This window comes from Artemia franciscana, chromosome 3 (assembly GCF_032884065.1).
Source record: "Artemia franciscana chromosome 3, ASM3288406v1, whole genome shotgun sequence".
Lineage (NCBI taxonomy): Eukaryota > Metazoa > Arthropoda > Branchiopoda > Anostraca > Artemiidae > Artemia > Artemia franciscana.
Genome location: NC_088865.1, coordinates 14678998 through 14696497, shown reverse-complemented (window position 1 = coordinate 14696497; position 17500 = coordinate 14678998). Strand labels below are relative to the sequence as shown.

At 34.0% G+C, this 17500-nt stretch overlaps 1 protein-coding gene across 7 annotated transcripts in view; it reads right to left on the bottom strand.

Moving 5' to 3' along the window:
* Window positions 1-5331, bottom strand: part of LOC136024922 (calsequestrin-2-like) — a 176417-nt gene extending 171086 nt beyond the window's left edge. For 5 of the 7 annotated variants that reach the window (XR_010616965.1, XR_010616962.1, XR_010616964.1 and 2 more), the window contains exon 1: window positions 5248-5331. Coding sequence is in view for 2 of the 7 variants with exons in the window: in XM_065700501.1 (XP_065556573.1) it covers window positions 5248-5291 (44 nt within the window). In the remaining 5 variants the exon portion in view is untranslated. The remainder of the gene's footprint in view (window positions 1-5247) is intronic. The other 2 variants (XM_065700501.1, XM_065700503.1) reach the window with 1 other exon arrangement.
* Between the last annotated feature and the right edge of the window lie 12169 nt (window positions 5332-17500).

Below are 17500 nucleotides of genomic sequence, written 5' to 3'. Positions count from 1 at the left end.
TCACGTATCTTCGACATTTGCTTATTCTACACACCAAATTTATCCCGATCTCTCCACTCTAAGCGTTTTACAAGATTTCCCGTATCTCCCTCCAACTCTCCCCCACCCCAATATCACCGGTACGGTTGGGATTCAAAATAAGAGCTCTAAGACAAGAGGTCCTTCTAAATCTTAATTTTTATTAAGATCTGATCAACCATTCAAAAGTTAAAAACGCATCATTTTTTCAATTTTTTCTCTCCCTCCAGCCTCCTAGATGGTCGAATTGAGGAAACAACTATTATCAAGGCAATTTGTGCATGTACCTGACATGCTTACCAACTTTCATCATCCTAGCACGTCCAGAAGCACCAAACTCGTCAAAACACTGAAGATATCCCCCAAAGAGAGTGGATCTGGTCCAGTTATGTCAATTACGTATCTATAGCTTGTGCTTATTCTTCCCATCAAATTTCATCCCGATCTCTCAACTCTAAGCGTTTTCCAAGATTCCCAGATTCCATGATTTTGTTTCCCCCTTCCACCCCATTATGTCCCCGGATCCGATTCGAATCGTAATTCGAGCATCTGAGACATAAAATCTTTCTATAAATCAAGTTTCATTAAGATCCAATAACCCATTTGTAAAATAAAGATACCTAAATTTTCACGTTTTCCAAGATTTTCGGTCTCCCCTTCTACTCCCCCAATGTCAACTGGATCTGTCGGGATTTAAAATAAGAGCTATGAAGCACAGGATCCTTCTAAATATCAAATTTCGTTAAGATCTGATCACTCGTTCGTAAGTTAAAAATATCTCATTTTTTAATTTCTTTTAAATAACACCCCCGCCCCCAACTCCCCCAAAGAAAGCAGATCGGTTTCAGTTATGTCAGTCACGTATCTAGGACTTGTGCTTAGGTTTCCCGCCAAGTATCATTGTGATCTCTCCACTCTAATTGTTTTCCCAGATTTCCGTTACCAAACTCTCCCCAATGACACTGGATCCGGTAGAGATTTAAAATAAGAGATCTGAGTTACGAGGTCCTTCTAAATATCAAATTTCATTAAGATCTGATCACTACTTTGTAAGTTAAAAATACCTCATTTTTTCGATTTTTTCAGAATTAACCATCCACCCCAACTCCCCCCTAAAGAGAAGATCCGTTCCAGTTATGTCAATCACATATCTAGGACTTGTGCTAAGTTTCATCTTGATCCCTCCACTCTAAGCTTTTTCCACAGGTTTAAAATAGCGATGAAGACCACACTGCCTTTCCATAACAAACAAATACAACGTAGACAATAGGGAAAATTTCAAGACAGTGGAAATTATTTCTGTAGATATTTCGGCCCTATGTCCAAGGGCCGTCTTCAGCACAATACAAGAATAAGAGAGAAACTATATATATATATATAAAAGAACTTACATCAAATTGTGAGGATTAAAACTGAAGGATTAAAAACACTTTTTAAAAATAGCCCTAGCATCCTTACTTCAACGAAGTTCAACCAGGACTGGCAAAAAAATGAAATGAGAATATAAGCTCATTCAAACTGGTGACTTCTCTTTTCATGATATATATATATGTATATATATATATATATATATATATATATATATATATATATATATATATATATATATATATATATATATATATATATATATATATATATAATTCAATATATATGAAGATTGCATAGTTATTGTTTCTAGTTTTGCTGTAAAGGTTGTAGGATTTGCAGAGTAAATGTTTGCAGTTCTGCTCTCTTTGGGGGAGTTAGGGGGTGGGGTTCAGTGCTTTGGTGAGTTTGGTGCTTTTGGATGTGCTAGGATGATGAAAATTGATCGGCGTGTCAGGAAGCTGCACAAATTGACTTGATAAAGTCGTTTTCCCCAATTCAACCATCTGGGGAGAGGAAAATTAGAAAAATTGAGGTATTTTTAACTTACAAGTGTTTGGTCAAATCTTAATGCTTTTTGACATTTAGAAGGACCTTGTGACTCAGAACACTTATTTTAAATCCTGAACCTCATTAAACTTCTGATTTTCCTTTTAAAGAATCTATAGATTCTTAGAATTTTGCCAGAGTTCATATCATATGAGCTCTTGGCTCTTCCAACCTGTTACAAGTGCCATTTGAGCTCTTAGCCCTTGTTTCTTTATGATTATGGTCAAGCCATAATAAAGTCAAATTTTTAGTAATAACTAAATTATCCAGGAGTGCAGTGCAACTGGGTAGTCCTGTCATTAGTTTATTCAATTGAGCTTCTTTAAACTTCCAAATGCATTTTTATGATTGGTCAATTATGGAAATGATTTAGGTTTCCGTTTTTGAAATTAAAAACAATATAGATTTTGAACAGTATTTTCACTGTGTGAGTAGAAAAAGAGTTGAATAATTTCCAAAGCCAGAAACTATCACGAATCACTTAATTCTTAATCACAGGAATATTTTTTTGTCCTATTTTAGACATGATCTCAGCCAATAACTGTTCAGCCATTGAAAGCCCAAATGCCATGAATAATCAAACTCCAGACAATGAGGTACACAGACCCAGAGGTGGAGCCAACAAGGCACAAAAGTTTAAGTAGCAATTGTAGTAAAATTCAATACTACTACTAATAACCCTCTGCAGGGCCAAGCCCCCTGAGGCAACCAATAATACACAATCCTCCTCCATCTGTATCTATTCAAATCCTTCTGCTTTACACCCTCCCAGAAAGTTCTAATTTCCCTTAAATCTTTCTTTACAACATCATTCTACTGCAACTATGAATAACCTGCTTTTTGCTTAGCTCTAGGCAAATACCTAAAACATGAAGAACAATATAGAATTTCTCAAGATAGCAGAGAACAAATTAGAACAAATATTTTGGCCCTATGTCCAAGGGTTATCCTCAGCAATACAAAAATATAGGACTGTATCAAGAAAAAACACAATAGGATTAGAATCCTATAAAAAACACAATAGGATCAAGAAAAAACACAATAGGATTAATAGATCATTGGTCAACTGCTCTACATAAGCAAGACACATATTACAATGAAGACCACACTACCTTTCTATCACAAAGACCTATAACAAGAAGAACAATAAGGATATTCACATGCTAATCCTATTTAAGTTTTTTCTTCTTATATATTTCTGTATTGCTGAGGATGGCCCTTGGACATGGGGCTGAAATATTCATTCTAATTTGTTTCCCATTGTCTTGAGAAATTCCCAATTGTTTTTCTTGTTTCAGGTGTTTGTGATGGAAAGGCAGTGTGGTCTTAGTTGCTATTTGCATCTTGCTTATGGGGGAGCAGTTGACCAACAATAGATTTTACTTTTTTAGTTTAGACAAAAACATTATCCTGTAAGTTTTTTCTTCTTATATATTTAAGCATTCCTGAGACATGATACATCCTTTGGACATAGGGCTAAAATATCCATTCTTCTTGTTTCCATCAGTCTTGAGAAATTCCCTATTGTTCTTCTTGTTTTAGCTGTTTGTGATGGTAAAGCAGTGTGATCTTTGTTGCTATTTACTTAGGTCTAGATCTATGATTCCCAAACTTATTTGACCAACCGCCTCTTTTCAAGAAAAATTTTCACTTGATGCCACCTGGATTTTATATTTATTTCAATAGTAATTAATAAGGGATATAAATATTATTGCATCTGTAAGAAGAGGAATTAACAAGCAAAAGACTAATTTTTACAATTATTATAATTTTACTATATAAATCACCAAATGTCTTGAAAAAAATCTCTATCAAATATAAGTCAATTTGTAAATTTGTTAAGCTAGAATAAGTTAAAATAAATTAAGTGAAGATAAAAATAACACTAAAACCATGTTAACAAATAATCAAAATTTTTAAATCTTACCTTAATTTTTTATTTTAACTCTTAGCATATTATAAGTGTTACCATTTTGACAGATTGGGTCTGTCCAATACTTGGTTTGGGTGTCCAAGATTAAAGTCTTTTATCCCAGTATTAGACATGTTGCAATCCAATCAAAGATTCTGTCCCAGAATAGGCAGAGTGATACAAGTGACCCAGTATTGGTTGTCTTACCCTAATGTTCATTTTGATAAAATTCTAGCTTATTGAATTTAGGCTATCTTGGAATGGGGTTTGGTTAGGAAAATTAAATTTTCAAGGATGGGTCTAAAGTCTAAAGTATATCCCAGGAAGGTATTTTGAAGTACCCACCTCTACTCCTTCTTTCTATTCTATACCAATTGAAATTTTGACAAAATAACATTTTATCTTAACTTTCAGTTACCAGTAGGTTTTTCTCTGCCTGTAGTTCTCAAAAATGCAATTCCTGTTATTTGAGTAGAATTCTGAGTCAAATCAAAGTTTTTTCCTTCAAAATTTAGGAAATATATTTGCACATCTTTAAAACCTTAAAAATTGGGACTGAGCAAAGTTGTGAGGCTGAAAACAATTTTGTTGTGCTTCATTCAGTAAATTTATAGCCAACAGTATAGCTGACTTCCATATAAAGTGAATAGACCACTCAATGCCTTTTATTATGCTCTTTAAAAAAGTAATAATTGCTTCTACAAGAAATTCAGATTTAAGCACTTTTTGAGCTCTTGAAAATGACTAATTTTCAATTAGAGCATGACTTATTGCTCATTTTCTGTAGATTATTACTACTTTTTATCAGCACAATCTTTTCCATAAAAAAAATAATGCTACATTTTCTCAGTGCTAAAATTATTTATAACAAGGTAAGTTTAGGTTAAAATGTGCTTAGATCTGGATTTCTGATTGAAGCAATTATAATATATTCATAAAGAGCATAAAAAAAGCATCAGGTGGTATTCTCACTTCATATGAAAGCCAGTTATACTATTTGCTATAAAGTTACCCTTCATTCAAGCAGAAGATCTATTTTACAAGGTTTCACTTTATGACACACATATTTTTAAATGGTCATCAAAGGTCAAGAACCTGTAGAGGGAGGAGTGGAGGTAGGTAGGCTACTTCAAAATACTTCTGGGATATTCTTTAGACCCATTCCTGAAAGTTTCATTTCCCTAACCTAACCGATTTCCAAGATAATCTGAAGTCAATAAACTAGAATTTTACCTTCATTTCAAGCAGTAGAACTAAGTTTTAGCATCAATTACTAAAGAGCATTTGTCTATACTGACATTTTGTAACTTATTTTAGTACTAAAATGAACTTGAGCACATCTTTGACTTGCAAGAAATACTAGACTCTAAAATACAAGAAAGTACAAACATTCAACTTACATAATATGATTTAAAAAGATAATTTCTGCCTCCCACCCCGCCATTTTCTTCAATATGAATTGCTGCTAAGTGATTAAATTGTAACAGTACACCAAAGCCGCGTTTGTTTCACTTTTCAAGTTAACTAAGTTCGTCGGTCCGACGTTTTATTTGCGATTCTTGGTTCGGCATCTTTTATGCCGATTTAATTTTTCACGTGGTTCTTAATCATACTTTAGAATTACTTTTATGTGCATAAACAACTTCATAGCTATGACAAAGCGCACACGCTGAGTTCTGTCAAAGAGTTGTCAAATATTTGAAAGGGGGAAATTTTATGAACTTAAAAATTATACGGAAAACATGAGGTATTATGAGTAAGGGTTGCCTGCTCCCTGGCGGCTGGGATTTACTTCCCCCTGGGAAATACCCCCAATGAAAATATATCCAAGTAAAATAATACCTCCCCACAAAAAATACACCCCCCTGGAAAACAGCTTTCCAAATTTGAGAATTTTATTTCAGTTTATTTTTTTTTTCTTTCGAGGAAAAGATTTTGGTATTTGTTTATTATCCGTCACTCAATCAAGTTTACGCTTCGTAAAACGCGAGAACAAACCGTTTTTTTCATTAGTTTCTTTCAGCTTAGCGTACGATAAGACAAAACAAGTGACATAATAGATGGGAAATATATAATCGGGATTATATAATTTTAAATATTTTTTTATTAAATAAAATAATAAATTATAATAATAAAATTATGAATACATAATTTTACATTTGCAAATAAGGGACAGGGGGGACGACATAGCCCTTCCCTCATCTTCTGCTAATATATAGGTTGTTTTTTTATGTAACGAAGAAATCAATTTGTTCTCGAATTTTACACAGCTTAAACTTGAGTTCAGTCTTCATCTGACGTGCGTGTGACATCTCTTCAGTCTTCATCTGACGTGCGTCTTCATCTGACGTGCGGATAAATATCAGAATATGAATATTAAATGACAATACACGGTTCTTTGTTTTATTTTTAGTAAAGCGCAAATTATCTTCTGGTTTTAAGAAGACATGGTGGATGTCAGCCTTACTCCTTCTAATTTTAAATCGTTTCGAGTTTCATTCGGCTATCTATTATAATTTCTGTTGCTTTCGGGTTTCATCTATTTATCACTAGGGATTAAAGGTGATTTTACACTTCGAAAATCAGAAAATTACTCAAAGAATTTGACAACGCTTTCATCTGTAAAAACTTAAAAATAAAAATATGTTTGTTCCTAGAGCCATCTTCTACTTTCTGATACCATGCGTATTTAGCTGAATTTTGACGATTGCTCTTATACATTTTGTTCTTCCTTTCTTAAGTTGGCGCCCGCTTCTGCCAAAAATTGCAAAAGTTTACTAACAGAGTTTTCAATCTGTCTCAGCCAAAGCCGTTCACTTTGTAATAAAAATAAAAGGAAAACGAGATAATACAAAAAAGGAAATGAAAGAGAAAAAATCGTGAATAAAGAAAAGGTAAGAAAAGTATGAAACAAAAAAGAACGGTACCAACCTTTCATTGCAGTTATTAGAAATCTTAATAAGATGAGAGCGGTCTCTCTGAAATCTAAATATTTACCAATATACTGCTCACACATAACTGGCTGTAGAAAATTATTGTCATCATATCCAAACACTAGGTACGCCCCTTAAATTAGACATTCATTGCCACACAGTTGCAAATTTGAGTACATTTGAGACATAATTTGAGTTGCAAAAGTAATTAAACATAAATAAAAAACAAAACAATAAATAAATAAAAAGGGCAAAGAAGGGTAAATAAAAAGGGAAAGGGCAAAATCCTTCAATTGCTCCAAGTTGCAATTCAATGTAAGATTTATTACTAACTTGAATTATTGATCTAAGAATATGCCTAAATAAACATTCCTCATAAAAGTTGTCTTGGGTTCTAATTATTTAATTAAGTATAGAAACACAGCTTAACATATACAAGAAATTCTTAAAAAAACACATAATTTATCAATATTTCGAGAAAGGAAGATTAAAAGTAAATTTATTGTTAAATCATAAGTGTACTTCCATTTTCTATATATTTCATGACTCTTCAACATCAAAGATGGCGTTCCCCTAGGCACATCCCAGTAAAAGTTTTAGGCCTCATAATCTGGGGGAGGGAGTTACACCTGTAAAAATATAAAATCAACAAAACCGAATGTCTGAAAAACTGTATGAAGGAGGGCAGCTTCCGTCTCTAGCCCAGGCCTATAACCACCACTGGTTCTCCCCTAAATATTGTTTCTGGAGTGGTTTTTCCTTGAAGTTTTGACTCACTACTTCAGCTACTACTCGTTACTTCATTTGTGAGTCATTTCTTAAACTGTTTGGGCCATTAGTCCTAAATTTTGGGGAACAATTCTGGAAGCATGGACAGGTAGGGGGCAATCAAGTTTTTTTTTAACTCTAAGATACGGTAATCTTCAGCTTCTGAACCGCTTCCACAGAAAATAAAACCATTCACAGATAGATCCAAAGAAATTATAACATTCTAATGATCTAAGTCGATACAAACGCATTATTATTAGTATTGAGCTGATAACGCTAGGTTTCAAATCGTTCTTTTGTCTCCTTATCAAGTCTTAGAGAATACGTAGCAAGTATTCTTCTTCTGAGGAACTAAACTAAGCCAACCTGACAACCAGCTACTTTCAGACTCCCAACGAACAAAGCTTGAGACGGGCAAACCAGTCTTAGAAAAAAAAAACACGTAAAATTTCTTCCCATGCATGTCAGAGCTTCGCTTAGTTTGGAGGCTATCGCATTGACTGTTTTAATTGTACTGTCCTTAGATAGAAAACTTACCTGCTGGAGTGCTATATTGAAGGTGTAAGTTTGTAAGTAGAATAAGTACCTATAGAGAAATACTTAATCCTTTTGTTATCTAATATTCAGCCCCTGGATTTAGATTCTGATTCTCTACCACAGAAGCGAACCCATAGTCTCCAAACATGCTTCACCGCTCAGCTGTCAACCACACTACCCAAGGGGATATCATACTGCCCAAGGTAAACAGTGTGGAATTATTACATAGGGCTAGTGCCCTTTTTAATAATTGAAAGTAATTATAGGGAAACCAACCCCCCTTCCATGAATGTAATCCTATTACTATGAATATTACTATATTACATAGTATATGAATATTACTATGTGAATCCTCCTATTGATTCACTAGTAACATCTTATCCGCTTTCTCAGGCTTATATGCAGGATTATTTGGAGATGGACTGCATTGAAACTTAAATACGAGAATGTATAAAAGGTGGGTGAGTCATATAAGGAATGTAAGATGCTCTGTGAGGGGGGGGGGAGAAGAGGCCCAAAATCTCACTGCAGTAGATTTATTTGGCCTGCATTCCCTCCCAAGAAGAATATACAAAAAATTGTATATGAAGGGGGGGACCCTTAATACCATACTATCTAGGGAAGGCTTTTGCGTAGATTGCAATTTGTATTTATTACATTTAAATATCAGTTTTGAAGGCAGCAGTGCAGGAAATCATGGCCTGTGGTTCATTTTGAGATTTATGCGTATTTCTTTTATCTGCATTTTAAATGGAAATTTTTTTTTTTTTTTTTATTAATTTAGATTAATTTTCCAACGTTCGTTTCCATATTTATATATTTTCTTGTTATACATATTAAAAGCACCAACCAATAACAGTTTTAGGCCTCTTAAATTGGGGGGGGGGCAAGCTTCAAAAATTTCAATTGCTGCAATTTTAGTCAATTGAGTACCTTAATAGGACTGTTAAAGTATAAAATCAAAAGAATTGAATTTCAGATATCAGAAAAACTCCTCCCTACCCAGGTCTAGAACAGCCATTGATGCTATCTGCGTAATGATATGTGTTTTTGCAATCTCAAAATATAGATGACAGTAGCCTATCCATTTTGTACTTTTCATTCTGTACTGTTTCTCGTATAGTTTCCAGATTCTCTTTATCCAGCCAGTGCTTCCCTTGGCAAAACTCTCTTACAACATCTTACACCCCCAGGGCTGCCAATTTTTTTTAAGGAGTGTGTCATATTTTTTCCGAAAATGTGCCTTTTGTGTCATCTCAGATTCTATAATGTGTCACAAATTGTGTCATATTTTTTTGCTACAAGTGGTATCGTATTTAATTGCTAAATCTTTATTTGGAGTTTTGAATATATAATCTTTTCCAAATCAGTTCAAAAAGGAGTAAACTTATCCTGTTATCTTGGGATCATGACCTTTTTGTGACGTCATGAAAGAAATAGAAACATTCGACTAAATTAATGTTATACACTATGAGTTTGTGTCCGGGCAGCCAACAAGGCAAGTTTAGATTTATAAAAGTTTTGGGGATGATCAATTCAGACTGTAAATTGAAAATAGACTTTTCATATGACGTCATAATCATAATCGGCTCTATACGTAATCGGCTTTATTGGCTAAGCTTTTTATTTCTCAATATGTAAGCCTTTCAACCAGCTTCAATCTAGTATTTTTGTCATATTTGTTGGTGCTTTTTTAAGCCAGATGGATTATTCTGAAGGAAAGACATCTCTGGAAATTTGTAATCTTGTCCAAGGTGGGATACCCTTCCTGTACTACTGAAAATGGGAATTGCTGCTTAGGCATACAGCTTTGGTAAACTGCATGCTGTTTACTTTTTACTATTACAATTAAGTATCAAATACTCAATCAAGAAGCCAAGCGTGCATTTTGATTTAAAATTTCCGCCTATGGCTGTTTTCTTCGCGTGGTTTAAATTTTAAATATGGTACTGTCATCTGCCTGTATTCCGCACTGTTTGTGTACTACTGCCACCGTTAGGTAGCCTTATTCCCTTCCATTAATTTGTAGCTTTTCTAGAGGTAGAAAATTGAAATTTTACTTTTTTTTATTACCACTGAAAAAAGGATGACAAAAATGTGTCATTTTTTTTTGAAAAATGTGTCATTTTTGTCGATTGTGTCATTTTTTGTTGAAAAATGTGTCATTTTCGTCGATTGTGTCATCATTTCGACTGAATGTGTCATTGTGTCACGCAACATCAAATTGTGTCATTTTGACACAAAATGTGTCAATTTGGCAGCCCAGTACACCCCCACCCCACCCCAAAAAACATCTTGGTTATTTGTATTTATGGTTACTTTTCTCCCTTTCCTCAGCAATTTGAGCGATTTAAGGAATAGTTTTGTTTGATTATATTACATTTTGTTTTATATATTTGATTATTTATCTTAATAACTTTCCGTATAATGCCAAGTTCCAGCTTGTGAATTATTGAAATATCCTACAACTGCAATTGGAAGTACCTCTGTAATGAAATTAGAATTGCAAACTACTTTAATCTTTCAATTCAGGAAAAGCAATCTTAATGTTAGCACCTCCTTGAAAAAACTTGAGATTGAAAAAAATAATAATTTTTTTCAATTCTTTTTTGTCTTATGATGATTACTTTAAAAACTAAAATTTGAATATAAATTCTTTAATTTTTTTACACTATAGACTGTCCGCATAATGTTAAAATATCGTGCAAACAAATTGTAAAGCTATTTGCAATAGTACATACTAACTTGATTGCATTAAATCACTCTTGCAAGCATTAAGGATGAATCCTGTACATACTGGTTACTGATGATGAGGGCTCAGCTTATTGGGCCAACCATATAGTTGGAGAAAACATTATTCTTTACCCAGCTATTAACAGGTTTCTGGTAGAGCTTCAGGAAGGTACTATTATGTTTTCTTGAAACATCAAAGTCAGCTGGATAATTGACTGAACTAATTAGTAGTGTCACAGGATCAAAGCTGAAATTTCTCTGTAAGTAATATTTAATTGGCATTGTTTTTCAAAATTATTTCAAGTCAGAAAGTTTTAAGTCCTTGTCGGCCAACCGTTTATCGCAAAACGAAAAACAAGTCGTACCCGTTTGGAATGGAAGGATGTCATATATTTTGTATCCAAAATAAGACAAGTGGTCAATCACCAAAGTTTAGATGCCGTTGGTGATTTTCAGTTTTCCAAGGGAAAAAGAAAGGGTTTCCCCGTTGGGAAAAAAAAAAACATTTTGTGAACTACGAGTACAGTGCACAGAAACCGTACCCCCTCCACCTTGCCTGACAATTTAATAATCTTTAGTTGTCATCTTTGGGGATCAATAAATTTGTAAAGTTTGAATTTTTCAGAAGAAAAGCTTTGTAAAATTTAACTAATTAGCTTCGCTCATTCATTTATTTGGCTCTATGTGGGTATATAGATAAAAATTTATTGTACTAAAAACTTCATAACCTGAAACGAGCAAAAGAAAATACAGGAAAATCCTTGTTGTCAGCCAGCTGTTTCTGACTTCTGTCAGAAACAGAAGTATTTCTGTTTTGATTACCTTGCTAATTTAAAGTGTACCTAATCTTTTAATAGACTCTATGTGTTGTAATCAATTGTCTCAAGGCAATGTGTTTTAAATCAGGTATGTATGCATGCAGGGTGAGAGGGTCTTTGGGACCATGTAACGTCGAAGTAAAAAAAAATGTAAAAAATTCTTATTTGTTGCCTATAACAAATAAAAATACATAAATAACAATAGATATTAAATACGAAAATACCTACCCCCTCCCAAGGACACTCCTATACTTATTGCTCCAAAACACTTATATAAAATTTATTGGGTCCTCTTCTGTATTACTATCACCCATTCCGAAACTAATTTTTACAAAAGTTAATAAAAAAAGGCATAAAGAAATTAATAAAGAAAACTCATATAAATTACAAAGAAAAATTTTGCAGCCATTGATAATGCTAAAATTAATACTGTAATAATTACACCCCTCTCCCCTCTCTCACAGTCCAAGTTTTCAGCTTCGTCAGGCAACTTTGGACATGCATCATTGCTGGCTGATGGCTTACAACCAAGTTACCGATTTACTTCATATTCACAAAAATTATATTTCACATCTTTGTTACTATTTGGTATAGCTAACTAATGTTATAATACATGTTTCTTTGACCCTATTTTTAGTCATTAAATGGTCTTACTCTTTTGATGCCAAACTTTTAACAACGCTCTGTTTTAATGGTCTCTTTAGCATTATCCAAGAGTACGTTTTAGAATATTCTTAGATTTCCACAAATATTCCAATTAGAAGTGACCGGTTTTCCAGCTTTGAACTCACTTCCGGAGCATAAATCTACTCCTCTTAATCAAACTTAAAACTTAAAGAATCACTTCACCAGTTGATTGATTCAATAATTATATTTGATATATTAGTCTATTTTATCATTTTGTAATTACCATTCTATTAATTTAAAACACAGATGCGCTACTTCTTTTTCTTCTTTTTGTAATAAAAAAAAAAAACATTCCAGGACTATGATCTTGATCAAGATCATCTTTCCAATTGACTCAATCATTTTTTCAGGGTTCCCAAAATAATTCCTTTCTTTAGGATCGGCAAGTAGCAAGTACACGATAATCTGTGAGCATACAAAAAAGGAAAGTTTCACTTAAACAAGCTTATATTTTTTTAATTAAATTTCTAATAAGATGAAGAAAATAAAATGACGCTGATTCTTTTTTTTTGTGTTTCTTTACTCAGGAAGCGGCTCCTTGGCTGAGGAGGAGAAGCCACACAAGGAGTGGAAGAGCTTAGATGAGCAGTAAATTCGTTTAGTAAGGGATGAGCAAATAATATAATATATTTGAAAATGTTAAGGGTTTCATTTCTTTTAAAACATGAAAAGAGGAGATAGAAAAGAATAAACAAAAGTTTTACTGAAAATTAACTTTACTTAAGGTTGAGAACCCTTGGTTTTTATTTAAACTTTAGAATTATAAGGGGCCACGTCTGCTGCAACGCCTTTTTCTGTGAAAATAAATGCTATCACACAAAAAGACGGCAACAGATATACAGACCTTACAGATTTAGTTTCGAAATTTACTGCTCAGCTCAACCTATTTTCAACCTAGAAAAGAAGAAGGACGTTAGTCGATTGGAGATGAAAATAGAGATGGAGATAAAACCAGCTTTTTGAATCTAAATGTATTTGGAAAACTTCCCTGAAAATGATGATAAAGGTAAAATAAATGGAGATATTATTTTCTGGTATTTGTATATGGGTCACAAACAGAAGTATGGTCAAAAACGGGTCACAAACAAAAATGTTGGCTAATTATTTAGATTTCTTTTTTTTCTGTTTAAATGGTGGTAATTTTAACTGATATTATATGAAAAGTTTTTTAGTATTACATTCAAAAGGTTCATGGACTATTTTTGACGTAACACCTTAAATTGGGTATTCTCGTCTTACACCACACTGTCGTTCTATGACGAACAAATAAATTTTCAATTGGGGATAAATCCATTTATTTAGAGTAAAAAAAAAGTCCAGATACATCTATCGCATATACAGCGATCTTCATCAGTAGAATTACTACTGATGAGTCAGTTATCGATAATCAGTAGAATAAATCTACTGATGATGATCGCTGTATATGTTAACATGTAGCTTAAATCACTCTATTTTGTCCGTTTTGTAGGTCAAGCTTTATGTACAGGTTTCATTGAATCTACCTTGAACTGACTCTCTCCCTCTCCTATGAGCAGGTAAGCAAAATTAGATGGCTGAAAGGACAAATAAAAATATTCTTGGAGATATTAACAACCCCCTTCCCCATAGCCCCTGGGGAAAAGTCTTTAAGTTACAAAAGCGCCTATTGTTTATGTATAGTATTTGTTATTGGGAATTATGCTCCAATATTAAACTTAACCCCCCTCCCCCCCAACAAGAATAATTTTTCATGGGGAAGGAAGTTTCCAGGGGGAAATTTCTCAGGGAAAATTTTATACCACGAGAATTTGGAGGAATTCCTATAGGAAATGCTTCTTATGTCTTGCAATCTCATAACCTACTTAATTTTACGCATGGAGATATTAAAGGTAATTGTCCAGGGTAAATTTTCACCACGATTGAATTGTTTATAGAATATATCCTTGGCGAGGAAGGATTTTTCAGCGGAGGAGTAGTCTGATTTCTATCAGAAAATAAGTTTCTGATAGAAAGTAACTGAAAGTAAGGAGCAACATTAAAACTTAAAACGAACAGAAATTACTCCGTATATGAATGAAGCTGTTCCGTCCTCAACGCCCCGCTCTCTACGCTAAAGTTTGACTCTTTCTCTCAACTTTTTAAAACAGTAAAAAACCTGATGATTTCTTGATGAAGCTTATATATTTAAAATCAGCATTTAAATTCGATTCTTTTGATGTAACTATTGGTATCAAAATTCCATTTTTTTGAGTTTCGGTTACTATTGAGCCGGGTTGCTCCTTACTACAGTTCGTTACCACGAACTGTTTGACTTGATATATAGAAGGATTTTATGCTTCAGATGCTCCATTTTCGACTCGAATTGGATCCGGGCACATAGGGGGTTGGAGGAGGGAAACAGAAATCTTGGAAAACACTTAGAGGGAAGATATCGAGATGATACTTGATGGGAAGAATAAGCACAAGTTCTAGATACGCGATTGACATAACTGGAACGGATCCGTTCTCTTTGGGGGTTGGGGGTAATTTGGAAAATCTAGAAAATTGAGGTATTTTTAACTTAAGAACGGGTGACCAGATCTTAATGAAATTTGATATTTAGAAGGAATTCATGTCTCAGGGCTCTTATTTCAAATCCCGACCAGAACTGTCGACATTGGGGGGAGTTGGAGGGGGAAATTGGAAATCTTGGAAAACGCTTAGAGTGGAGGAATCGGGATGAAGCTTGGTGGGTAGAATAAGCAAATGTCGTAGATACGTGATAGACGTAACCGTACTAGATTCACTTTCTTTAGGGGAGGGGTTCAGTGCTTTGGCGAGTTTGGTGCTTCTGGACATGCTAGGACGATGAAAATTGGTAGGCGTGTCAGGGAGCTGCACAAATTGACTTGATGAAGTCGTTTTCCTAGATTCGACCATCTGGAGGGCTAAAGGGAGAGGAAAAATTGGAAAAATTAGGTATTTATAACTTACGAGTGGGTGATCGGATCTAATGAATTTTGATATTAAGAAGGACATCGTGACTCAGAGCTCTTATTTTAAATCCCAACCGGCATTAAGCCTCTGATTTTCCTTTTAAATTAATCTATTGATTCTTAGAATTTTGCTAGAGCTCATGGCTCTTCTTGCCTCGTCACAAGTGCCATATGAGCTCTTAGCTCTTGTTTGAAATTATTTCAAGTCGACAAGTTTTAAATACTTGTCGGCCAACCGTCTAGCGCCAAACGAAAAACAGGTCGTACCCGATTGGGATGGGATGATGTCGTAAGGAAAGATTTAAAGGAAATTTGGAATACCTGGGAGGGTGTAGAGGGAAGATTTGAATAAATTGGGATGGGAGAAGAGCGTTCGTGCCTGGGTTGGCCTCGAGCGGCTTGGTACTGCAGTGAGTTGTTACCAGTAGTTGTATTTCATGTCAAAATCAAATCTTCGCTAAGAAGGCCTGGATTAGCGTGGAAAAACCTCGGCAGGTCTAAGTAGGCTTTTCAACTTTGAGCAGGCACTTTCATTCCTGATAGTATGCCACTTCCTTTACACTTTCTATCATTTAATGTGTCCAAAATAACACAAGTGGTCAGATCACCGAAGTTTAGATGGAGCTGGTGAAATTCAGTTTTCCAAGGGAAAGAAACGGTTTCCCCCTTGTAAAAAAAATCTTTTGTGAACGAGTACAGTGCACAGAAACCGTACCCCCTCCACCTTGGATACGGCCTTGCCTGTTAATTTTACAGTCGTTAGTTGTCATCTTTGGGGATCAATAAATTTGTTATGTTTGAATTTTTTCAGACGAAAAGCTTTGTAAGATTTAACTAATTAGCTTCGCTTATTCATTTATTTGGCTCAATGTGGGTATATAGACAAAAATTTATTGTCCTAAAAACTTCATAACCTGAAACGACCAAAAGAAAATACAAGAAAAATCCTTGTTCTCAGCCAGCTAAGATGGGCTAAACGGGCAAAAAAGCATTTCTATTTTGATGACCTTGCTAATTTAAAGTGTACCTAGTCTTTTAATTTAGTCTATGTGGTGTAATCGATTGTCTCAAGGCGATTTGTTTTAAATCAGGTATGTATGCTTGCAGGAGGAGAGGGTCATGGACCATGTAACATCGAAGTACCAAAATGTTAAAAATTCTTTTTTGCTGCCTATAACAAATAATCATACATATTACATATGAAAATATATCCCCTCCCAAGGACACTCTTACACTTATTGCTCCAAAACACTTGTATATAATTTATTGGGTTCTTTTCTGTATTAAATCACCCATTCCGAAACTAATTTTTAAAATGTTAATAAAAAAAAGGCTTAAAGAAATAAATAAAACAAATTCATATAAATTACGAAGAAAATTTTGCAGCTATTGATAATGCTAAAATTAGTACTGTAATAATTACACCCCTTCCCCTCTCTCACAGCTCAAGTTTTCAGCTTCGTCAGTCAACTTTGAAGATGCTTCATTGCTGGCTGATGGCTTACAACCAAGTTACCGACTTACTTCATATTTCCAAAAATGATGTTCTCATCTTTTTTACTATTTGGTAGAGCTAACTAATGCTATAATACATGTTTGATTGACACTATTTTTAGCTATTAAATGATCTTACTCTTTTGATGCCAATTTTTTAACAACACCCTGTTTTAATGGTCTCTTTTTAGGAATATTCAAGAGTACGTTTTAGAATATTCTTAGATTTCCACAAATATTCCAATTAGAAGTGACCGATTTTCCGGCTTTGAACTCACTTACGAAGCAAAAAGCTACTCCTTTGAGTTATCAAACTTAAAACTGAAAGAATCGCTTCACCAATTGATTGCTTCAATAATTATATTGGAAATATTGGTCTATTTTATCATTTTTCAATTAGTATTAATAAAATGATTGATTGATTGTTTAATTTAGCGCAAAGATGTGGTATTTCTTTTTCTATAAAAAAAAAACAGTCAAGGACTATGGTTTAGAGCAAGATCGCCTTTTCAATTGACTCAATCATTTTATCAGGGTTCCTTAAATAATTCCTTTCTTTAGGATCGGCAAGTAGCAAGTACACGATAATCTATAAGAAAACAAAATAAGAAAGTTTCACTTAAACAAGCTAGCAATTTTTATTAAGATGACGAAAATAAAGTGTCTGTAATTCTTTTGTTTTTGTTTCTTGACTCAGGAAGCGGCTCCTTGGCTGAGGAGGAGAGGCAC